General features: G+C 37.8%; 1 protein-coding gene across 3 annotated transcripts in view; it reads right to left on the bottom strand.

Moving 5' to 3' along the window:
* Positions 1 to 26,914, bottom strand: part of LUZP2 (leucine zipper protein 2) — a 328,528-nt gene that overhangs the window by 33,072 nt on the left and 268,542 nt on the right. For all 3 annotated transcript variants that reach the window (XM_080640495.1, XM_080640497.1, XM_080640496.1), the window contains exon 7: positions 26,775 to 26,837. In XM_080640495.1, coding sequence (XP_080496621.1) covers positions 26,775 to 26,837 — 63 coding nt within the window. The remainder of the gene's footprint in view (positions 1 to 26,774; positions 26,838 to 26,914) is intronic.

Raw genomic sequence — 26,914 nt, 5'->3', positions numbered from 1 at the left:
AATCCTATTGAAAGAAAAGAGCATCGGCCTCAGACTTAAGAAGATGTGTTTTAAAATTCTGCCTCTACCAATTTCTAGCTATACAGGGTGGGGCAAAAGTAGGTTTTCAGTAGTTTGTGTGGAAGTTTATACAATCTATAACAATAAAAGTGTAATATGCTAATTAGACTGGGGGTCCTTCCTGACATCCTTCCGGACCACCTTCTGGATGAAGCCGCAGTGGGTGGAGGCCAAGGCAGAGGAGGCAGAGGTGGCAGAGTTCCCCAGCCACTGCGGTGGGGAGGGGGGGGGCAGAGTCAGAGGCGGCTGCTTCGGTGGCAGGCACCCTGCCCCTTTCACGAATTTCATGCATCGGACCTCTAGTAATAAATAAATAATAATAATACCAAAAGAAATGCTGTGCTTCACGTACTTACAACTGTAAACCTATTTTGCCCCACCCTGTATACTATAATCTTATACTGACAAAAAGATGCTCAGCAGGCTCACAGAGGACCTGCCAAAGAGCCTGCCTCCCCTCATGGCTCAGAACCTCTCTATTCCATTAGACTTTGCCTCTTACATTTAGCCAATGAAAATAATCCAGAGTGGAAAGGAATGAAGGATATTTCTGACGCTCTTGTGAGGCAAGGGGATTGAGTTTGCCGGGGAGAAGTCAGCAGCAGGAGGCTCATCCTTTCTTCAGTTACAAGTTCATCACAACACTGGGTGCGATAATGCCATGGGCTTATAGCAAGGCTGTAGCCAGCTATCAAAGTGCCCATTTGTCTGTTGCTCATCTCTCCTCTCCCTCACATTCTGGGAAGCAGAACCCTGAGGTTCTGTCCTTGATTAAAGATTTTTGCCCTATGGTGACCACCTAGGAGGAAGAGATGGTGAGGATACTTTCTTGATTATAAAAACCTATATCCATTTTTTGTACCTATGTTTAGTTTTTGTTTCCTAAATTGATTTGTGTTATTCTCCATACTTTACTCTTGTAGGAAATAATTTTCTGGTCAATACTTGTTGTCCTTAAACAGCTACTTGATACATATACATAAAATACATCACATGTGCACTTATAAATGCATACACTAATGCTTAAAAATAAACCCATTCTGAATTTATAAGAGACAAAGAGAGGAGAGGGAGAGAGCACTTCCAATAGGGGGGCACCTAAAAGTGGGTGAATCCCATAAGCTCTGAGCCCTCTGTTCTGACCCCCACTCATACCCCCCTTTAGGATCATGGCCCTTAGTCCCAGATTCTCAGATCCTCATCCCCAGACTCAGACCATTCTGCCCACCCTGAGTCACTGTGCCTCTAGCCCATCTACATTCTCAGCCATCAAACACAGGACTCACATTGTGACAGTCTCTGGCAGCAGCAGCAGGGCATACCTACCGAAGCCACCTTCTGTCCGTGGGCCTGAGCCCCAAATAAGGAAGGGGATGAATGGCCCTCATGTCTCTCCCGCTCCTTGGCTTAGGACAGGAGTTAGGGACAGTTGAGAGGGGCAGTGGGTGGGCTTCAGTAGAGCAGTGGTTGTGGGCAAGTTCCTCTTATATCTCAGGGGGAGGGGTGAGCACATCTATACCAGCCTCAGTACCACTTGCCATTCCTGGGCAACAGTTGCCAGGGAACTTCATGCAGTCCAGAGGGGGCCCCATCCTTCTCCCTCCTTGTGTGGGTTTCAGCCCAAATCCTGTCATCCAGATTAGAGGAGTCCCACTAAAGAATGACTTAAGGATGTACAGTAATATAGTAACCAGTGAACTTGTATCAGGACAGATAGAATGAATTCCAATGGAAGCAATAAATGTGCTTTTGAAAGCTATATTACCATCATTTCCAAGATTTCAAGTACAGTAGGTCCTCGGGTTATGTCAGAGATCCGTTCCTATGGCGCGACATAACACAATTTTCACCATAAGCTGGAATCCACCTACATAAGCACCTACATCACTCACATGGAGCATATACACAGCACTAATGAAGTGAAACAGTAAAAAAAAATATGTAAAAGAAAGACAACAATTCATGATCTTTACTTGTGGTAAATAAATAATAAAAAACATAAAGCACATATGTACATACGTCGAAATGATGGAACTATTTTTTTATAAATAAATGGGAGATGGCGATGTAACCAAGAAATGACGTATGTCGAGTCAGACGTAACCCGAGGACTGTCTGTATTTACCAATTCTAATTATTCATTGAATGCGGTAAAATATAGCCAACAGATCTTAGGAGACAGAAGGTTAAAAAAAAATAAAGAAAAACAATGGCAGGTGTTGCATATTTTGACCCAAATCATTATACTGTGGTCCTAGTTTTCAACTAATTAGGTATTGGGTTAATTCATGTGCAATAGTTACAAAATTATATAAAACAAGAACAGTTCTATGGTTATTAAACCATCAGAAGACCTGTGTACTTTACCAGAGTGAATTTTATTTAAAGTTTATCTGGTTTTTCAATTTAACTCCTGTGAAGTAAAGGATTGAGTTACTTAGAAGCTTATCATGTTTCTAGAGTAGCTTCCATTCACATTCAATCATTGAATGAATATATATTCAGTGATTAATTTTTCTGAGACTAGGTAACATCATCTATCTAATAGGTTGACAATATACAATGGATAGAAATCATGTAAAGTGAAAATCACAGTATGAGATTTTAACTGGTAATCTAAAGGTGTGTCTAAGCTGGCACAGAGAACTAGAAAGTGGCTCCTCAGTGTGGAATGAGATGTTACAGTGTCTTCTGCTTAAAGTAACACCAAAAAGCAAATTGAATTTTCATAGATGTACATTTTATTATCTGCGCTCTATCACATGTTTAGAAGCTAAAGTTCATATCATAATTCTTAATTTACTTTTGGGGGGAAAATATGGAGCTACAAAACTTCAAGTTTTTAGAGCCCACAAAACACTGGGGCCTGGTTTAGATCACCATCCAATCTATTGTTTCTGGAGATGTTGCTGGCTATTTTTCTCAAGAATCTACCTTAAATTAAGCTAGACTACAAAGGATGACATCAGTGCTGTATTTAATGCAAAAACTGTCTTTTTAAATTTATTTATTTATTTGTTTTTTTGTTAATCCTCACCCAAGGATATTTTTCCCATTGATTTTTAGAGAGAGTGGGAGAGTAGAGATAGAGAGAAACATGTATGTGACAGAGACACAGCAATTGCTTGCCTCCCACACACTCTCTGGTTGGCACCGGGGATCAAGCCTGCAACTAAGGTATGTGCCCTTGACCACAATTGAACCCATGAACTTTCAATCCATGAGTGGACACTCTAACTACTAAGCAAAACTGGCTAGGTCTCCTTTTTTTAAAATTTATTTTAAGAAATATGAATGTATATTCATGAAGCAACCAGACAGGACTTAATTTTATGCAATTAAATTTTATCTGAATTTCAATGAATCATTCTAAAAAACTGGCTAAATCTAAAAGGTTCTAATTCATCATTCATACATTAGACTTGTGAGTCAATATTTCTGAAAATGTATTGACACTATTTTAATTCTTCCCTATCCCCTCCTGTCTAAGTAGTAATATTCAACTATCCTTTAAATTTTTTCTGGCGAATTTTCCTAAGGTTTACAGAATATGAAAATATTTATTCCTTACCTCTGCTAAAAAGAATTTGACACAATTTTAACACTAAACATATTAAAATATTTAACATAAATAAAACAAATAAGGTATATAGAAAACACGTGTCTTGTGAATAGTATGTGAAGGAGATGAGGGGCAGTGAGAGCAAAGGGAGGTCATAAGTTTTATCATTTGTCTTGGCTGAGCTGAACATTTGTCCCAAGACTTGTGGCAGCCAGGTATAAAAAGAAATGTTGTTGGCTCCCCATTCTCATTATCAAAGACAGTAAACATACCAGATGGTGCAGGGTTGCTGCAAGCAAAGTTTCTAATAAAAAATTATAACAAACAGATTTTATAATTCAATTCAGAAAACCATTTTTTAGGAGCCAATAACATATACTTTAAAATCACGGTTCATTTTAAACCAAGTAAAACACCTAAGATAGATACACTAATGTGTAAACACACATGTGTTTCTCTGCCAAGACACAGGAAGCAGTATGAGCAGGTCACAAGATTCACCTTCCTCCTCGGGCATGTACAATCATTCTACTCCTTCTCACCTGCTCTAGAAGATTAATTTAAATACAAGTGAGGGATACACAACTTAGGCACCAAGATATGAGACTAGAACATTCTTTTGTCACTATTGAGTCTTAATAATTAGCCTTACACATAACGAGTAATAGACATTTAAAAAATTAAACACCTCACTATATGGGGCTACATTGAGGAGATATAAGGACCAGCATGGTCTATTGCAATCTTACTAAAGTCTCAGCTATTTCATCTTCTGATAAAACACGAAAAAGAAGCACCACAGGTATCAGCACCACAGGTATCAGCATGACGATGTCTAGCCAGACTCTTTTCCAGCATGGCCATCTGCTTAGAAAGCTTAGACTGGAAATTGTCCCACCTCAGGCCAGATTAGGAAAAATATGTATACAGACTCTAAGTAGGAAATTCAGAACAGAGCCTCCCCTCCAAGTGTTTTGGCCACTGCTGAGTTATAATAAACAAACTTAAAACACTGTTGTGACGACAGGTCAGTAGAGAACTAAAAGTTGAGTCTGTTAAGTGTCCTGGATATAACAACTGACATTACAATTAGCTTTAGGTGACATCAGCAAAACAAGGCCAGAAATTGTTAGAGCTTTTCTACCATAGCCTTTCTACTTTATCATTAACAATATGGTTCTTACTCTATGTTTTGGAACAAATAAGAACATACAGCTGTGTCCCAGCCAATAATGCAAAAATAAGATGGTGAGTTATGAGATGTTCCAGTGGGGTGTGGGGAGAATACATTAGTAACTCAACATTTTAGTTTCAGATTTCAACATTATAAAATACTAGTAGATAAGTAGGTGGTATTATAAAATATTTTGTATTCTTTATTCAAATATAACCTATGGTTGTTCTAATGTGAAAACATATTAGAAGTTATATTTATATATTTTCTAAAACTCATCATTGTTTTTCTTCCATTTTGTTTGATAATATACAGAGTATGGCAGTAAAATAGTACTGTGATAATAATGATAACAATAATATAAACTTGGGTATATGTAACTATATCTGGTACCCCTTTAAAACGAGGAACCTGAGACATAGATTTATTAAATATCTCACTCAAGGTGATGTTTGGGAAATAACAGACCCAAAATTCAAGACTAGGCAGTTTAGATCCACAGCTGGTCCTCTGAACCACTAAAGATATGAATGTATATAATTAATACTTAATAAATATTAATACATTGGATAACATGTTCAAAATTTATTGATGTTTTATGATTTAAAATTTGGAGACTACTTAGAAGATTGGAGTATTTTATTTTGTAAAATTATTTATGTAATGAGGTAACAAACTCATAAAAGATGTTCTCAAGTATTCAATAGGTTATACTTGGCAGTTGGTAAAAGGATAATGATAGGACTTAATGCCTCTATTAGTATACATGAAGATCATATGTCCTGCTTAGGAGCATTAACCTAGAAGCTGTGGATAAGACTCTAGAGATATAACACGGACCATCACACCACCACCATCACTTCTATAGTCCATTTTACCACAGAGGTAAGGAGGCAGAAAGTCAATAATTCCCACCTGCTTTTGCTCACTCTCATAAAAATATAAAATTGTAGTACCAAGATTATCTCTGGCCATCAGGTTTTTGAAGCAACACCTGCTCATTTCAATATCATTAACTTGGGAATTATACTGAGAGACTTGGAATTGAATGACTAATATATGTAGAAGACCTAAATTTAGATCTCAAATTACATAGGAATAGCTTCGCATAACATCTGATTGTAACTGCTATTAAAAGTAAATTTCAATATATCAACGTTAGAAAGTTCAATGAGCCTTTTTCATTGGGAAATAAGAGTAGACATATGTAATTTTCCTCAAATTTAAATTTTTATAACTATCATATTGCCATCACGTGCATCTGCATATAGCACTTATAGCCATTTAAAGAACATATATTGCAGATAATTTCTTATGTGCTTGATATTGATTTCCTTTCTCCTCTCCGAAACACCTAACTTTGCAAGAAACTGCCTCATATTCTTTCTCAGTCATACATTTTAGGAGAGATCCCAGCAACCACTTCCAGAAACAGGGATGTAATATCTTAAAACAATTACTCTATCATAACTCTCTAGTCAAATTGGGTTTAGGCATCTAATTAACATCAAAATAGAAAACAAGGAAATATTTACTGGTAATTCCTGGAATGAAAGCTGTTTCTTCTTTATCTGAGTGAATAAAAATTATATTTTTTCATTCTCTTAGTAATATAATATGAGGATGTTTAAGCCTAAGCTCTAATAGGCATTATTTCTAGAATAATAAAGAACAACATGAGGTTAAAACTGTCCTATAGAAGAAAGCAAGAACATAGAAAATAGTAGCCTGGCTGGTGTGGCTCAGTGGTTGAGTGTGACCCATGAACCAAGAGGTAATCAGTTCGATTCCTGGTCGTGGCACATGCCCGGGTTGCGGGCTCCATCCCCAATAGAGGGCATGCAGGAGGTAACCGATCAATGATGTTTCTCTCTCATTGATGTTTCTATCTCTCTATCCCTCTCCCTTCCTCATTCTAAAAATCAATAAAAAATATTGAAAAATAGAAAAAGAAAATAGCAAATAAATATATAACAGAATCTGGTGACTTTGAAAACTTCTTGATTAAATAATATCTGAAATCAATTGAACATTGTAATTTCAGTTGCTATGAATACATAGATTCACTTTTATTAAGAAAATTGTTGTGAAATGTTTATTTTTTTGTATTTTAAAAAGAAAAGATTCAATTGTCAATAATACTTTGATAGGTTTACATAGTGACAGATGTTTACTGGAGTTAGTGGCATGATCACATTGTGAGGTGCAGGACTGTCAAATCACTGTGTTGTGCACCTAAAATTAATATAACCAACATAAGTTTGAATAACAACTATACTTACATTTAAAATTTTTCTTAAATATTGTGTATCAAATGAAAAAAGTAAATAAAAGATTCAAAACTTCTGTTTGTAGACATGACGCAGTAACTGATAGTGGACAAGTCTTCCTCCCATAAGCAACTCTGAGCTAATTACGCCAGGTTGTGAAATCTGAAGTATGGGAAACTCTCTTGGCGAGACCCATGACTACATCTGCTTTCATCCAGAGAACAGTTTCCTGACTGAGGTGCAAAGCGCTGTGTTCCAAGCAGATCACTGTAGCTGCTCTGAGCTATGGAGGCAGAGAGGAGAACTTGGGTGGATTAAATGGCTGCAGTATACAGAGCAAGGCAGCCGAGAAGAGTGAGGTGAGCAAGGGCCAAGGCTTGCAAATGTCAGTTTGGGGGCATGTTCTTGCAAGAACTGGGCTGCATATAAACAGGACAAGGCTAATCACAGAGCAACTGTTTATGGCTCAGAGCAGAACAAAAACACTAGAGGTTGATGATTGTATAAAGCATGCTGGCATTCTACAGGCATCTATAAACCTTATTAACACCACAGGCATCTATAGATTCATAGCCATGCACTAAAGGAGTGGCTGGCAAACTACAGCCCAAAGGCCAAATCTGACAAACTACCTATTGTTTTAAATAAAATTTTATTGGAACAGTTGCCTTTAATGTATGTATGTATGCATGTACGTATGTATTTAGGTATTATCTAGTTATTTTTGTGAAACCATGCTGGATTTGAGTAGAATCCATAGAAACCATATAATTTGCAAAGACTAAAATATTTACTATGTGATCATTTACTAGTATAAAGTCTCTTTAAGCTTTCTTTAAGAAAGTCTAAATCAAAACCTAGGCACACTTTCAGAAGAGAACATGAGATATTTTAATTCAAGTGCATTACATAATGTCTCACTGGCCTCCCATATGGTTCATGGAATGAGGCATGTTCTTGTACACTTCAGAGTCTTCAACTGTACCAGTTCATTCTGCCTCAAATCATGAAAATTTTCCTGCTACCCTATTCCCTTGGTCCATTCCTACACACCTTTTAGATTCCAGTTGAAATGCTAATTCTCATAGAGATCCATTTCTGAACTACAAATAGAATTCCAGCCTTCTTGTTAAATTATCTTGCGAAATACTTTATTTTTTCTTTCTATTACTTTCTCCAGTTGTGATATTTAAAACAGAAAGTATTTGCTATGTTATGGACATGAACCAATGAAATCTGTCTGTGCCCTGAAAGTTGGAGCAGGGTGCTGGGAGTTCCCTGCTCCACAAGTGTCAGGCAGTGAAGCGGTCCCTAAGCAGCAGCATGTGGCAGCTGATGGGCAGGTTTGCCACACTCCCAAAAGTTCATCCAGGAAAGAACCATGAGCCAAAATCCCTTTGGACAGTTTATTATGCACACGGAGGCATAAGGAAGATCAGCCTGGTGTTGGCAGTCCATATCTCTGATATCACTAGATGATATCAAACCAGGGATGACATAAGACAGATAACACCAGAGGTGGGTCTCTCTGCCACTGTGAATCCAACTCTAACTGGAGCAAAATGGTTTTATAGCCTGCTAGAGGCCTGATGCACAAAATTCGTGCTAGGGCCTTGGCCCCAGCCCCCACCCCCTGCAGCTGCAGCCAGAGGCCTCTGCAGCCTCTGCTGCAGCCCCGCCCACTGTGGATTTGTCCAGAAGGAAGGACCTCCGGAAGGATGTCTGGTCTAATTAGCATATTACGCTTTTATTATTATAGATAGCTGTACCCAAAAGAGGCGGGGAGGTGTGAAATGGAAAGTGCCACGCCTCACTGGCATTGGGAAGGCAGATAGAAAACTGTTTCATGGAGCCTTCAGTGAGATAAGGAGATAGAATGGTCTTGTAACAAGCGCTTCTAACAAGACCTCCTACTCATCTATGTTCCATGGGGAGTAACAGGGAATTCCACCAAGACTTGAGTTTAACCACAGGTTAGCCTTACCTTTGTGATCTATGTGGAGATGTGCAAGGTTGTCAGGGTGTTATGGCAGAGCCACTGTGCTATCATAGAATGTTAACCATTTACTAATGAATGGCAGCTAAGTAACAGGGAGAGATAAAGTGTTACAGGAAAGGGGCCAGGATGAAGGAAATGGTTATTTGCCAGTTAATATAGAAGTGCTTTAATATTTGAACAATTTTCATGTCTGTATTAATGCATATGGCTAAATTCAATACCTGCTGATTACAACTGTGATCTATCCATTTATCTATTTGATTCTTAATGTCTCACAGACAATAGGCTCACTTGCAGTCTGATTGCTTCCATTTTGCTAACCATTGAATAGATAATTGTTAGAATAGTGCCAGGTACCTAGCAGATGTATAATAAAAACTGACTGCATGAAGGAGGACATTTGATTCTGATGCCACACAGTGTATACAAAGAAAACAGGTTTCTTATCTTTCTCCAGAGCAGTTGTTTTTTCCTCAGTTGTCGCTGAAGAGCACCGTTTACCAAAACTCTCTACCTAGTTGAAAATTGAGGATTTTGAGTCCTCATTTTAACAGTCCAAAGAATGCTCCTCTAGGAGCCCTTCCAGTCTGTCATGTAAATCTCTTTCCTGGCAGTTAATTGACATGACAGGCAGTGGCTGCACTTCCCTCTAGCAGGAATGAGAATTGATGGTTTATTAACGTTACTGACAAGAGTGCTGAGAGATGGTGAATACAATCCAGCACAAAATTTTGTAGATGTCAGAATTAAGTCAGTGATAAATATTTTGAATAGGTACTTTTTTTTTTTTTTTTTTTTTTTTTTTTGCTATGTGAATCTGCTTGAATGTCATGATCCCGTCTATTTGTGCAAATCTTCCTGCCATTTGAATGCTGGATGGAGCCACTTGTTTAATGTTGTCACTGCCAAAGCACAGCAGCTGCTCTGGATGCTTTTCCCGAACATCCTTTAAAAACTTTTTATTCCATGAAGTGAATTTTGTTGAAAATAGCAGGTATGGAAACATTTACATATCACTTTGTCCAATTTCTGACTACTCCAAATGTGTATTTTTTCCATTGAACTAATTTTAATGCATTTTTGTAGAGATTTTAAAAATGTATTTCTGTAGCCAATTTCCCTAGAGATTTATTTTGTTATTTTCACTTGAATTTAAAAGTAGAACCAAAAGACATAGAATTTGGCAATGACAGAGTAGGAAAAACTCTAGGGAAAATTTGAAGTCCTAAAAATGTGCAGTTCACCCAGAGATGGGACAAAGAGCTTTGTCATTTAAAAAAAAAAAAAAAACTAATAAAAACCGCAGACTCCTAGGTTCAGACAAACTTCTCCAGCAGAAAACATTTCATACATAGTGTCAGAACATGTTGGTAAAGAAATTAAGCATATCTGTGTGGCTTTACTGAGACTGGACTCCTGGAACTTAGAGTTCTGTATCCTCTGGACTTTGCTCCATGTCCTTTTCCCCTTTACTTGATTTTGCTTTGTATATCTTTGCTGTAATAAAATTATAGTCATGAGTATGACTGAATGCTGAGTCCCATGAGTCTTCCTCGAAAATCATGCAATCCAGGGTGGTCTTGGGGACTCCTACCATACCTTCCAACCGTTATTCCTTCTTCTAAATTGTGCTCCCTCCAAAAACAAAACATAGTTATGTGATTATGCCCTCCTTAAATATTTTAATTAAAACATTTCAGTACAGTCCATTACTATAGGACTAGAGTTCACAAACATTTTTTTTCTATAAAGGGCAAATTGTTTTGTGGGCCGTATGGTCTGTATCATAACTGCTTAGCTCTGTCCCTGTAACACAAATGCAGGCATAGATGGTACATACACAAATGAGAATGGCTGTGTTCCAATACTAGGGTTTTGTTGGTCTTTCTTTTTTTCTTTTTTTAAACAAGTTGAGTTTCAAATGATTTTCACACACCCTAAAATATTCTTCTTCTTTAGATTAAAAATAATAATAGTTAAAAAAATTAAAATTCCAGTTCTAGCTTGCACATCATAAAAAACCAAGTCAGATAACAGGTAGGACTTGGTTATTGTTTGCTGACCACGCTTCTAGAATAAAATCCAAAATCCTGAACATACCCTACTGGCCCCACATTATCTGAGTATTATCTATCCTGCTAACTCCAGCTCTCCTTTATGCTGGGTCTTCCAGCCACAGGAAGCACTCAGATCCTGAATCTCTCTTCTCACTCTGCACTGGGTGCTTGATATGCATATCCCTCTGCTTTACTCTTCCCCCACTGAAGCTCTCTGCCTACTTAGACACCATTCGCTCTTTTATTTCATCTCAGTTGTCCCTTCCTCATCACTTTTCTCATCACACGTCTAAGTATATAATTGACAGTACTAACTTTCTGAACATTATGTAGAGATTTATCTCAGTACATCTCATTTTTTAAATTCACTTGTTTAACTATTTATTTAATACCTCTTTTATCTAGGTCATTTGCTACATAAGGACACGTATAGCATGTATTAGTGTACACCTTTGTATTCCCAATACCTTGAAAAGTATTTGGCACATAGTTTACTCTCAATATGCATGTGTTGAATAAACTCATAAGCATTTACTATGTGTCTAGTGCTGGCCTGTAAATGAGGAGTTTATAGACACTATTGAGGTGAAAAAATACACAGTTTAAATGTAGTATATTCAGCACTAAAACAGAGATACACATAGGTTTCTCACAAAGCAAAGAAGAATGTTTCTAGACTCAAGAGTGAAAAGAGAGGAGATATGGCTAATGAGTATGGACCTTAATTGCATTTTGGAGACAAAGTAAGGGTTGATGGGATAGATAACTAGGGAAGAACTTGAAAAAAAAAATAGAACTAGAGGAGAACAGAGACATAAAAAGACACTGTCAATATAATGTAGAAAGAGAGGATGGTCTCATACCTCAACTTAGGGAATCAGGAAAGCTTTCTGGGAAGAGACAGCACCAGAACTCTAGTTTTAAAATTAAGTAATAATTGGGCAAGTTTTACAGAATAGCAGTGCAAGGAGTTCAGTGACATTTTCTTCAGTGAAACAATCATTTAGTTGGCTAAAATTATTTCTTTTTAAGTCATTAAAAGTCACTGGAAATTGTCCTAAGGGCATACAGAACAGGAATAAATATTCATTAGAAAAACCTACTAAATCTTGACAAGAATAGTAACCACTCCCTCCTAATCCTACCCAGTTCTGTGTGATGGAAACTTTACTCTGAGTGCTCTACTTGAGGATAGTGAAGCCAAGAAGATAGGGTTTCTTCTCCCCTAAGCTCCCAGTCCATGGCTATGGTTTCACCCAATCAGGGACAGGCAAACAGTGTTTCTCATTTCACCTAGGGCTGTTGGTAAATGTTCTGTACTGTGTATGACAAGGCCAGGATGTTAAGGACTGATCACCACCCCCCTCCCCCAACCTCCTACTCCAGTCTCCCATAAGGTGGAGGTTATAAGGAAGGCCAAGATAAGAAGACCAGATGCTAACTTCCCAGGCATGCTGACTTAGAGAGCTGGGGTATCATTTTGGAAGAAATCTGCAGTCATCCTCACTGCCAGCCCAGGTATAATGGAATACAGGTTATGGCCAAGGGGAGAGGCAGGCCTTAAGGATGATAAGCTCTGCAGGCAATTAAAACATTATTAAGAATTAATCAAGTGAAGAAAGGCTGGAAAGACTCATTAGTGGAAGAAAACATAGATATAAGAAATGGAAAACTACAAGAAATGCAAGTCTTCAATGGTTCAGTGTTCAGTGCTGATGAGACTGAAGGCCATGAGCCTTGCAAGCCATACTAAGGAGGTTAGATATGGTCCCGTAAGAAATGGATAGCTAATGATGGATTTAGCAGTGGAATAATAGGCAAATTCAAAACTTAAACAGACAACCCTTCTTTTGACAGGGTGGAAGATAGCTTGGAGAAGGAAAGACTGAAGTCAGGAAGCCCTGCCAAAAATTCAGAAATGGAGAGCCTGAACTGACACAGAGAATGTGAAGATGTAGAACAATATTTAGAAGGATTATTTTACAATCACTTTTCTGTGTGGTTATAAATAAATGTGCAGTCATGTTGGCAACATTTCTCCGCCTCTTATTGTAGGCTTTTTGAGTGCCAGAATTAGATAAGTAAGATCACCTGCCTCATTGCTTTTAGGTTTTCTATTATGAAAACAGCATGGAGGAGTGGAGAAAGACGCAGAAAGGATGTGTTTTGACATCCAATTATATCGCTAATCTCTGGAAATGGCAACTAGGAGTCTATTTAGGGAAATGTGTTTCTTGCCAGTGGCATCTGGAAATTAATACTACAATGTGGTTTCCAGCTTGCAAAGAATGTAAGATTTCAACTGCACATATTTAAAGAGAATTGACACTCATTGCTTTCTACAGCAGAGTAGTAAAAATCAAAACTTTGCATAATAATAGATATGAGCATAATGGGCACTAACCAGTCTCCATTGGTTTGGAGTGGGGAGAGGAGATGGACTGCAAAGGGGCCACATTAACTTTTTCAAATTATAGCAATGTTAATGTCTGATCATGTTGACAGTTACACAGTATAAATATGTGTGTATAAAGATTAAAATGATAAAGTCTACTGAATGAAAATTATACCTCAATACAACTGATTTTTAAATGAATACATAGATGAATGGATGGTGGAATAAATAAATTAATAAATTAATTTTTTTCTTAAATGATGGTGCTTTGAAACATTGGACATTAGGCAATACACAAAAATCTCCACCTATCTGAAACAACCTTAACCTCCCTATAGAAAGTGTTATATTTGAATTACTTATTGCTATATAAACTGCATCTAACACAGTGTGACACATGGAAGTTGTTTGAGAAACATCTGTTTAATGCATTAATTTCTGCTTAACCCCAGCCGATTAGCTCTAACTTGAAGGCTAGTTTTTCTTTTTTATGTTTGTTCAATTACAGTTTGTGCTTAATATACTTTTCTCTCAGCAGAGAAACTAACCAGGTAAAACTTCAAAATCAGAAATGATATAATCTGCAAAATTATAAATGAAAATCCTATCACTGTTTTGGAAAATCCTTATTAGCATTAAGAAGTGTAAAACACAACTATGGTATGAGAGAAGCTTGGTAGAGTTATGAAATATAATGCATTGAGAGCCAACACCTCAGGGTGCCACAGCACCTTTATAGATGAATGCTGGGAAGAAACTGACTTTCCACATTTTCAATGAGATAATGAGAGGATACGTGTGCCCAGTGAAATATACCCTGTGGATTCCTTATGTCCCTCTTATCTAAATACAACAGTTCCTCTCAGTCCTCTCTCAGGCTTGCCTGTGAGAAACATGAAAAAGGGGGATGAGTTTATCCTTCCATTTCTGTCTGCATATATTTCAAAAATACATGAAGGCAACCAGCATTTGCCAAGAGCCTACTAGGTGGTTGATTCACACCCCCTACCTGTACACACACCATTTTATAGTGTAGTGATGATTTATATTTTGCAGTTGGGAAAATAGCTCAGAGAGGTTACACAAATCAGCTAAGAGTAGGAAGAACCTGGATTTTACCCAAGTTTCTTTTAGAGCTCAAAACACTTGGTTTTCAATATTATGATCAAAAGAATGTAATTTAAAAACATTTTGGAATAGTAATAGCTAATATTTGTGCAATCAGTACGTACCAGACATTATCATTAGTTGATGATTTATTTGCATCAGCTCATTAGATTCCCAAAATAACTGTATGATGTAGAAGCTCACAGTATTCTCATTTTATAGATGAGAAAAAAGAGACATGTTTACTCATCTCCAAATCTAAAATGAAATCGACAGAGGACGGTATCCAGAGTGTCTGATGTTAAATGCTGCAAAATCCTGCCCCTTATATGAGTTGGAGATGAAGATGGTGAGTCCAGTTCTGAATAAAACACAGGCTCAATAAATGCCCCAAATAGGTAAGACAAATCCAAAAGCTCCCCCCGCCCCCCCCCTTTTTTTTTTACTCAGAATATTCGATTCTGCCACTTCTTTTACAGCCTGGGAGAGGACTTTAAATGAGAAAAGTTGTATACTCCATTAAATAGCAATACACTTTCCAGTCTCATTAAATTACTTATTAAAATGAAATATGAAAATATTAGATTGTGATGTATTTTGGGGGGATTTATTTTCTGAGTATATCTCTATATCATCAGCCTCCTTTTCTCTCACTTTTTGTCCTTTATTTACCTTAAAGTCAAAAGACGTGAAAAACAAACAGAACCAGAACCTGTGAGCCTCCTAATCAGTCAGAAGTACCTGCGTGGTATTAAACTGTTGCTGTTATCTGCCTCACTGGCTGGAAAGATAAGCCATGCAGGCCCAATGGGAGGAGAAGAACAAATCAGAGAGGGAAGCTGATCTCCATATACAAGGCAGCAGGATCTTGAACCTTTCCTCACCAACAAAGAGAAGCACTATTTATAAAAATACTAGAGGCCCAGTGCACGAAATTCATGCACTGGAGGGTTGTCCCTCAGCCCAGACTGCACCCTCTCCAATCTGGGACCCCTCGGGGGATATTCCTCTTATCTAAATACAACATCCCTCTCACAATCTGGGACTGCTGGCTCCTAACAATTCACCTGCCTGCCTGTCTGATTGCCCCTAACCACTTCTGCCTGCCAGCCTGATTGCCCCCTAAATGCTCCCCTGCTGGCCTGATTGATGCCTAACCACTCCCCTGCCAACATGAATGACACCTAACTGCTCCTGTTCTGGCCCAATCGCCCCCAACTGCCTTCCCCTGCCAGCCTGGTTGCCCCCAACTGCCTTACCCTGCCGGCCATCTTGTGACAATGTGGGGCGGCCATCTTGTGACACAAGGGTGTGAGAGTCAATTTGCATATTACCTCTTTATTATATAGGATTGATACTTTTCTCTAAAAATTATTAACAACACCATTAATACTCCTCATGATCTGACACATCCCATCTTCCCAATTTCTCCTCTTCCTTTCCTCCACATGCACCATATATTCTAGCACATTCTATGATGATTTATTAAATAGTGATGCATGTCCAAACTGCCCTACATATGACTATACTGTGTTCTCAATAAAGACAGCATTTCTCACTTACTCATTGACTCTTTTCTTCCTTTTTACAGATACTTATTGAGTACCTAGCAAGAGTATGTAGTCTTTGGTGCAACGCCTTCAGTATCTAAACACTATATCACTCTTCCATGAAGCTTGTCCCAAGGTTTGTTGATCTTTGAGCCTCCCCTCAACTGATCATTGCCCCAAGAGTGGTAGGTGAAGTGATTATAAAACAGTTGCCATGTTGTATTCAAAGTAATTGTAAACTAGCCTGTCTCCCTTATTGGACTGAGGGCAGAGCAATGTGTCATCCAACTTTGTCTTTTTTATGTGTGCTGCAAAATGTCAGCTGTGATGGGGGGTGGGTAGGAATGGGGAGAGATGGATATTAAATACCCTCTTTCAGAGGTCCATATGCAAATTAGATACTAGTAAGTTAAGTGAAAGAGAACTCAGATCAACTGATTTCAAAAGCTGGTTCTTTCTACTACACCATGTCTATAGAATTTTTAAAATGTTTTTTATTGATTTGAGAGGGAGGGGAAGAGAAACATCAATTTGTTGTTCCACCCATCTGTGCATTCATTCATTGGTTGATTCTTACCAGGAATAGAACCCTCAACCTTGGCATATTGGGACAATGTTGTATCCAACTGAGCTACCTAGAAAGATCTATCAATTTTTAAAACTAAGAAAGAAAAAAAAAAAAAAACACACCCACAAAACTTTTCACAGCAGATACATTAAATGCCTAGAACCTTACAATTCAAAGTGTGGCCCACAGAACTTCACAGTTAGCACTCTCTAGGGGCTCAATTAAAATGCAGAATCTCAGGATCCACCCAAGACATACTGAGTCAGAACATCCTTTTAAAATCATACACAAGTGATCCTACACATGTTAAAATTCATGAAACACCAGTGAGAACATCCTCATTTAGTAAAGCCCGGTATTGTTTTTAAAAGAGCTAGAATTGGACAATCCCAAAGACTGTGCTTGATTGCTACTGGACTTTTACAGACTAATGTAATGTTAAAACCCAAGCAACATGCAAATGATAGGGCTCAAGTAAGTAAAAATGGAATTTTGACATCACCATTATTAACAATGTATCTGAAAGTAAAAATAAATTGAATATATTCAGAAAGGAGGCATGATGGAATAATTAGTTAGTATATCCTTTCTGTTCAATCTAAAACAAAAAGAAATCCAGATAGCTATATTTAATATTCCTTTAGAAATTTTTCAGATTTTAATGAATAAATTATCTGTATATCAGCATATCAAATTTAACCAAGATAGAACCAAGAATAAAATCAAAATAGTATAGGAAAGGCTTCTTATATGTCTAATTAAGATTACAGACAATTTCCATCTATTATTCCCACAAACAATATGTTAAAGGCAGTTGAAAAGAGAATGTAATCTTTCATATCTCTGTCTCCAGATAATGGTCAACAGCAATTATGTGAAGAAACTGTATTTAGCTCTTGGTTGCTATATCAACTTATTTTCTTTAATAAAAATTTTGTGTAAAAATTTTATAAATATACATATCCCAATAATTTCATTTCTGAAAAGCCATTATGTTCTTAGTCCTTGATTACCATATAAATACTAAAAAAACTTGAGCTGTTTTCTCTCTAGAATGTTCTCATTTTTTCATTCATTTATAAGTGAATAAAACAAATATATTTGCCTGAAATGAAGGGGATGAACTGCTTTGCCCCTGACTTATGAGGTGGCTCTATAACTTAAGGGAGAAAAAAAGGGCCAGGAATGCAGTTTTACACATTCCTCAGACAATAATGTCTGAAGGTCTGAGTCAACAGGATGTGATGTATCTCTTGAATGGCACCAAGAAAACAATTGTGTAGACTGAAAAAAGGTGACCTGTTATGACCTTGAGAAATAAATTTTTCTCTGGAAAAAAATCAATTCTTTGATAATGGAATGTGTATAAAATATTCTGTAAAATTAATTGCATATTAATCTCTTTTGATCTGTTACATAACTTTGAAGTGTGAGTATTCATCTTATTCATAGTTTTCTGACAGAGGATTTGATACTCAACTAGGCTAAGTGACTCCTTTAGCTCAGTTTCCAGGTTAAGTGAAAGAGTTAATAAAGAACCCTCACTTTGCCTGACTGGTGTGGCTCAGTGGTTGAGTGTTGACCCATGATTCAATTTCTGGCCAGGGCACATGCCTAGTTTCGGGCTCGATACCCAATAAGGGGTGTGCAAGAGGCAGATGATCCGTAATTTTCTTTCATAATTGATGTTTCTATCTCTCTCCCTCTCCCTTCCTCTATGAAATCAATAAAAAGAACCCTGATCTATTGACTGTAACTCTATATTCTTCTTACCATCTCAATGTACATTTACTAAGGAAGAAAAACTGGACAAAATACTGACTAGATGATGCTTAGGTCTGATATAAGTAAGTACCTTTATATATAGATGAGTCAAAATTCTAAACTAGCCTTTTTAGAAGTGCTTTGTTTTGTTTCACTTGCAGCAAATGCACACCCAGGCTCCATAGTAGTTGTTTCTTAACTGTGCTCTGTGGCTTATCTGACTTGCTGCAAGAAGCACTGATTAAGCAAAAAGATTTTACCCTAAACATGTTCATAGAGTTTCCACACATCACCTATTATATCCTATATGGAGTTTTCCAGCCTCAGAGAATTATCAGATTTTTATTTCTATAGGCAGAGTAGCAATGGTTGGGGGCAGGATGGGAAGATATGCTTATTATGACTTTGACAAAAGAGATTACACAATAGGGAAGAAAACAGAAAATTGTGTGTTGGTGACTAAATTTTGGTTTCTGGCTAAGTAGCATGAGTTTAGAGTACTGAAATGTTTTTGTTACCTATTCAAATATTACACCCCACTTCACCTCTCCAGTTTACTTCACCATTAGCAATAAATTGAGTTCCATCCTTGGATTAAGACCACAATGTTCCTGGGAGTTAACATTAATTACATCATGGACTCAAATTTTCTTTCTGGAGGGGCCTTAGAAGAGTGGACAGAGAGAATAGAAAGGGCAGATAGAGTCAAAGCATAAAGAAGGAACCCAAAAAGGAAGACTATGGGGAAGCTCACATTAGAGATATGAGCCTGGCATGTAAAAAAATCAACCACAATTGGCAGTGAGAATCCGATTTGCAAATGTTCAGAATTTTGTAAGAAGGAAAAACCTACATTGGAATGTTGCAACACCTTAATCACTGAATATCTACAATCGGGGCAATGCTGTCAGGGAGATTAGTCAATATTGTGCTAGAGATTGGAATCAAATGTGTTACAGAACCCTTCTAATGTGAGGTTCTATGTTGTTGAAAATTTATGTAATATCTTGATTGTATGTGTTTCTTAAATGGGCTTTGTTCAGTTCAAACAACAATGGTAGGTAGAGACTAAGATACCTGAAATTTTTCTGTAAGAGACACATTAGGGACAATAATTGAAGTGGTAGTGTTGCCTCCCAGGGTGTAGTAATTAGGGATTCTGCTCTTGCTTTTGCAAACTATAGAGAAATCTCTTTTTTTTTTTTTTGTTTTCATACAAAAAAAATGCTCTTTATTTTTTTCTTTAATTATTTATTTTTGTTTATTATTTAATGTATTCATGGTCATTTTTTCTGTGTATTCTAGAAGTTTTATAAGTCAGGAGCTATATTTTTAACATCTTAGATGTCACTCATGCTTCATCTTCTCTGGATAGAGGTGAATAAGAGTCCTTTCTGTCATTCCCCCAAAATTATATATATATATATATATATATATATATATATATATATATATATATATATCTTTATTCAGATTATTACAATTGTTTCTCCTTTTTCCCCCCATAGCTCCCCTCCACCCGGTTCCCACCCCACCTTCTGCCCTTACCTACCCCCCACTGTCCTCATCCATAGGTGTATGATTGTTGTCCAGTCTCTTCCTGAACACCCCCATACCCCTTTCCCCCTGAGAATTATCAGACCACTCCCTTTCTATGCCCCTGATTCTATTATATTCACCAGATTATTCTGTTCCTCAGGTTTTTAATTCACTTGATTTTTAGGTTTACTTGTTGATAGATATGAATTTGTTGTTCATAATTTTTCTCTTTACTTTTTTCTTCTTCCTCTTCTTTAAGAATATCTTTCAGCATTTCATATAATACTGGTTTGGTGGTGATGAACTCCTTTAGCTTTTTCTTATCTGTCAAGCTCTTTATCTGCCCTTCAATTCTGAATGATAGCTTTGCTGGGTAGAGTAATCTTGGTTGTAGGTTCTTGCTATTCATCACTTTGAAAATTTCTTGCCACTCCCGTCTGGCCTGCATAGTTTCTGTTGAGAAGTCAGCTAACAATCCTATGGGTGCTCCCTTGTAGGTAATTACCTGTTTTTCTCTTGCTGCTTTTAATATTCTCTCTTTGTCTTTTGCTCTTGGCATTTTAATTATGATGTGTCTTGGTGTGGTCCTCTTTGGATTCCTTTTGTTTGGGGTTCTGTGGGCTTCCTGGACTTGTAAGTCTATTTCTTTCACCAGGTGGGGGAAGTTTTCAGTCATTATTTCTTCAAATAGGTTTTCAGTATCTTGCTCTCTCTCTTCTTCTGGAACCCCCATAATTCTGATGTTGGTACGCTTGAAGTTGTCCCAGAGGCTTCTTACACTATCTTCAACTTTTTGGATTTGTTTTTCTTTTTGCTTTTTCAGTTGGGTGTTTTTTGCTTCTTTGTATTTCAATTCTTTGACTTGATTCTTGTGTTCCTCTAGTCTGTTATTGGGTCTCTGTATAGTATAATATTTTTTATTTCAGTCAGTGTATGTTTAATTTCTAGTTGGTCCTTCTTCATATCTTCGAGGGTCTCTTTATATTTATCGGCCTTTTCTAGGATATTCTTGAAAAGCCTTATAACCGTGGTTTTGAATTCTATATCCAGTCATTTGTTTTCCTCCATTTCTTTCATTTGTGATCTGTTTCTTTGTTGCCGCATTTTCACTGCTTCCCTGAGTTGGTAGGGTAGGTTTGTGTGCTAGGTTTCCTATATGGCCCAGTGGGTCAGCCTCCCCAGTTAACCTGAGGTGGACACTCTTGGTGCACCCCTTTGTGGATTGTGTGTACAGCCTTGTTGTAGTTAAGCCTTGATTGTTGTTGGTATCACTGGGAGGAATTGACCTCCAGGCCAGTTGGCTGTGAGGATCAGCTGTGTCTACGCTGGGAGAAGTTCGGTGCTGGAGACAGCCTTATAGGATTAGACTTGCCAAATTGCAAAAGCCTCTGTGCTCAGCTTGGATGGGGTGGAGTCTCAGGGCGGAGCAGACAGTCTTGGCTTCCCGTCAGCCTTGCACTTGCGTGCACGCGCCTCCAGACTTCTGCCTTCCCCAGCTCCTGAGTCTCTGCCCGAGAGTCCAGATTCCCCCCGCAAGAGCGTGGGTCCCCAGGGGCTCACCTGGGACTGGGGTTCAGTACAGTCAGAACTGGGGCTAAGTGTAGTCAGGAGCTCTGACTCCCTTCCACTAGGGAAAGCCTGTGGCATCCTCCGCAGTCTTTGTGCACACTGGCGCGCGCGCCTCCAGACCTCTGCCTTCCCCTGCTCCCGAGCCTCCGCCTGAGAGTCCAGATTCCCCCCCCGTAAGAGCGTGGGTCCCCAGGGGTTCGCCTGGAAGTGGGGTTCAGTGCAGTCAGGAGCTTCCGACTCCCTTCTGCTAGGGAAAGCCTGTGGCAGCCTCCGCAGTCTTTGTGCACACTGGCATGCGTGCCTCCAGACCACTGCCCACCGGGGCTCCCCCGGGTCTCCCCCGGGTCTCCGAGTCTCTGGGTACCTTTCTCTCTACCTGACAGTTCAGACTCCCCCTGTATGAGCCTGGGTCCATGGGGTTTCGCCTGGAACTGGGGTTCAGTGCAGTTGGAACTGGGGTTCAGTGCAGTCAGGGGCTTCCTTCCCCCTCCCGCCAGAGAAAGTCAGCCAGGCTCTCAGCCACCCTTCCTCTCTGCGCGCACAAAGACCCTTTGCCGAACCTCCAATTCTCTGTGAGCTTTTCTCTTTCCTTCTAGTTGTAGAATTTCCACTCAGCCAGCTTTCCTGTGGTTCTAGATGGTGTCCTTTCTGTCTTTCAGTTGTAGTTTGGAATTGTGCAAGGCAGCAGTTTAGGTGCTTACCTATTTCACCATGTTGGTTTTAAAACCAATACTCTTTATTTTTTAAAAGTATTTTGTATCTTTTCTTTGTTTTAACTTTGTTTAATTTCATATGTTTAATTTCAGAGGATCTTTCATAAGTTTTAACATACAGTTTGGATATATGTAATATTTTATAATTTTTTTCTTTATGGATTAAGGTATTACATATGTGTCCTTATCTCCCCATTGCCCCCTCAACCCCCCCCCCCAACTCTTGCCCTCACCCCCCTGGTGTCTGTGTCCATTGGTTAGGCTTATATGCATGCATACAAGTCCTTTGGTTGATCTCTCCCCCTTACTCCCACTCTCAAGAAATCTCATTTTTTTATAATTCTCTAAATTTGTCTGTTTTAGCAGCTTTCTATGCAATTATATTTGAAAGTAATTGGCTTCTCTTTTATTATGCATAGGTTAACTAACTCCATAGTAACAGAGTAACAGCAATGATAGTGATACCATTGTAATTAACCTAGTTATTAATAACAGGACAGGAACAAAGGGAAGACCAAAAGGTATATATCATTTGTGTAGCTTTGCCAGGAAGCTAACGCTTTATACTTTGCAGGGAGCCCCAGTCCATTCCCTGCAGATCCCTGAAGAAAGGGAGTGAACAATGGAGGAGAATAGACACATGCCCAGTAAAATAGGGAATGTACTTGTGTCTCAGTCACACCTGGGAACAGGTCATTGGCCAGAGTTGGCATGGCCACTGCAAGAGTTGGAAGATTTAAGATATTTAATCCCCCAAACAAAGGAGGTCACTCTCGGCTCTTTTGGCTATATGCTCTCTTGGACCCCACACAATGGGCTAATGGACTGCAACTTGCCTGATACTGAACTGAGTCCAATGCCAACATGGAACAGAAACTCTGGACACTGTTTTTTGCTTTTAGCTCTCCTGAATCCTCACTTGCATTTATTCCAGGACTGGATTAAGATAAATGGGACTTTGGAAATACAGAGATGTAATTCCACGCAAGTGAAAATTACTCATTTTCCTGTACGAGTCTCAGAAAGTTATTTTTCTTGAGATACGGTAAGGACCCCACCTGTAGCACTTAGTGGGGAAAGGGATGCCTCACTTCCTTCAATAACAATAGGAAGTCAAATAAATCAAGTCAATTCACAAATATGTATCTAAAAGGTCTCCTGCCACCACAAAGGAGGACATCTAATTTTTTTTGCCAAAAAAGTATTAAAAGGAAGACAATAACTTGCTGTTTTCTGAAATAATAATTGGCATCACCATTAAGATAAATATGAAAAACAAGGCATTTAAAAAATTGTATAATGAGTGAAATTGCAGTATGTTTTCTTCACTCTTCTTTCTATCATACATTAAAAAAAAAATCATGTCTAGAATAGAAACACTAGTGTAATTGTTCTATACTTCAATTAGAGGTGAAAGCTACTTGAGGATGTGGTTTGTTCCTCAGTAGTACTTCCAACATGCTCAAATATGACTCTACGACAGGCCATGATTTCTAATCTATCATTTAAAACCTAAGGTGAGTTCTGATCAGAAACACATGTCGAACTTGCAGTATGCTCAGAAGAAACAGATGTCTCACATTAAAAATTTATGTTTATTTTTATGTGGACTGAAAATAGAAGCATTTAAAACCTAAAGAAACCAGTGCATCTGTTGGTATTTATTGTGCTTGAAAGGGAATTGGGCAGATGCTCTAACCACTGAGCAACCAGCCAAAGCTGCATGCTGAGTTTTAAAGAAACATGGGTGAATTTCTGTGGTCAAATACTCTTTAGGGCTACATATATCCATTTATACTATCTACTGCCCTGGTAATCAATGTACATATAAAATATGTTTATGCATGACCTAAATGTACTCTGTGGATATAGTAGTAGGCAAATCAGATGAGCTTACTGCTATCAAGATGAGTGGATGAGTACATTGTAGCAGAAACTGTTAGTTGCCTCCCCATCAGTAATCCCCTCCCTTTTTACTTTATAGCAAAAAAGAAGCAATCTTTCACAAAAGAAGCCGAAAACACTAAGGTCTCACTTCTGCAGGATATATAAAAAAGTTTGGGAAGAATTCTTAATTTTTTTTTCTTCTTTATAAAAATTATGATCCTGAAGGACAAGTAACCCCACCCCTTCTTCTCTGACATTGTACACAGTTGGATGAAGGCAGCATATACATAGATATATAGTCACTATCATAATACAATGAGGATTCAAAGCTTAGAACAAGTTAGTAAGTTGAAGATCATGACATGTGAACAAACAAATAAATGAGAAAATCTGGGGCCTTGTTGACTTTGCTTAGCTCCTGGACCAGTTATAAAATTCTCATGCTTCAAGACCTCTTGTTATTTTAGTTATTAAAATATAAAAATATTTCTGTTAAACTGCTTTTTGGGAAGGGTATAAACAGAGCATTCTAATTTATTCAACTTTATGGCCTATTCATACACAATTCACTTGATTTAAAATGCAAGTGCTCCTCCCATCGTGGCATGAAATAACAAGGCTTACATGTAATGTTTCATTTTCAAATCATGAAGATTTTCAATGAGTCCTCATTTTGGTCATTTCTGAAAGTTGATGAATTATGAATCCATATTCAACAACTGGCATATTACAAAAAAGTAGATCGCTGAAAATTATCAGGTCTCCTCATTCTCTTCTCCCAATTTTTCTCTCTATAACTCTTCTATCTGAGAAACAAAATTCAAAAGATTTAAAAGCTTCATATTTCTGTCGGCCTAATGCCTAAAACTCGTCAGCTCGAGGAAGTTGAATTTGTTTTATTATATTCCTGATTTTAAGTTAAACTAATTCACAGAGAACTAGAAATTTCTTTACAAATGAAAACATACATATATTCTTTTTTATTTCAATTGTTTATTGTTGATGACTGCAAAAAGCCAAGGCCAAGCTGAATGTAAGAGTTAAGATATTCGGAGCTCAAGGGTCTTGGTCTGAAAGAGTAATGTTAGGCAAACGCCTTGTCTTTCATACGCTGGTCTATTCATTATGTACAATGAGAAGAGTGCTGAGAAGCTGGGATTGGTAAGCATTAAGGAGAATTTATTAACAGTTTTCTTGGTGTACTGGGGAATGTCCTGTTACAAATGAGGTCAAAGGAATGGCAGGGAGTATATTTATAGAAGAGCAAGTGGCAAGATGTGTCTCACATATAATGAGTATTTCATAAATATTGGTTGGCATGAAAGGAACACCTTCCCATGACCCTAAGCCAAAAGTGAAGAGGAGAGATAAGTCATTGCTGACTGTTTTCAGAGAAAAAACAACAACCTGCAGGATTTTCCAACTATTAAATAAAATGAGGAATTATCCCTCCTTAAACCTTACATTTGTAGATTGGGCTGATCAATCTCATGAAAACATTTTATAAAAGCAATATTACACACAAAATAATTTGCTCTTATTATTTATTAAAACAAATTATTATTCCTACTACTATGAGCCAAATACCCCACTTTCTACTGCATTTGGCAATGAAAATGCATCATAAGCACTACAATGAAAAGCACCTGCCTCTTATTTCCCATGCTCAAGGGAGACAGAAGTAACTTACCTGTAGTAGTTTGCTGGTATAACAAACTACATTACACTATGTGGCTTAAAACAACACAAACGTATTCTCGTAGAGTTCTGGAAGTCAGAAGTCTAAAAGGAATTTTATGGATTAAACCAAAGTGTTGGCAGGGCTAGCTCTTTTCAGAGGCCAAAGGACGGAAATCCTCCTCATTGTCTTTTCTCCCCCAGCTTCTGTGGTCACATAACTTTCTTCTCATTTAGGCCTTTTTGTCTCACTCTTATAAAGACTTGTGTGATTATATTTAGGATCCACCTGGGCAATTTGGGATAATCTTCCCATCTCAAAATTGTTAATCATATTTTCAAAGTCGCCTTTGCCATTATTGATCACATTACCAAGTTCCAGAGATTACCACGTTTATATCCTTGGGGTGGGGCATTATTCAGTCTATCACATCCACAGTTTGTGATAGATGTCTAACGAGGTAGAGGTCTTGACTTGACAGTCTTGTAAAGAAAAGTATCAATAGCTAAAATCTATCAACAATGACTAAATATGAAGACTCTTGATAATAAAGTGATTTATGCAGGATCTCTGGAAGTTAAGAATGTAGGTTACCAATGAACTCATCTTAGGAAACTTCATAAATGCTCTCCCTAATGTAAATATTCCAACAGACAATATTCTTCAATGCTAAATAAAAATAATTTAGGGTCAATACTTTGTAATGATGCCTGCCTTTAAGTAAGTACCCAGGAAACCATATATGCATTTATCTCCATTAATTAAATGCAGTCAAATACAACTCTAATTATTGTGCAAATCTGGGAATTTAAGCTAAATCATATTTTAAATAATTTACACAATGGGCTACCAAGTTGGAGGGGAAGGGAGAAAGATGCTCACCTTAAATAATAAGTCCTTCTTCCCATAACGAAGCTCCTTCAGCTGGGCTTGAATTTTTTTTGACTGTAAGAGCAGAAACATGAATTAGTGCCTTAATTTCATTTATATGTTTAAACTTTATGATTAGCATTTCTTTAAAC

The sequence above is a fragment of the Plecotus auritus genome (genome assembly GCF_963455305.1).
Source record: "Plecotus auritus genome assembly, chromosome: 9".
NCBI lineage: Eukaryota > Metazoa > Chordata > Mammalia > Chiroptera > Vespertilionidae > Plecotus > Plecotus auritus.
Note: the sequence above shows the minus strand (reverse complement) of the source record. Positions and strands in the feature narration are given on the sequence as shown.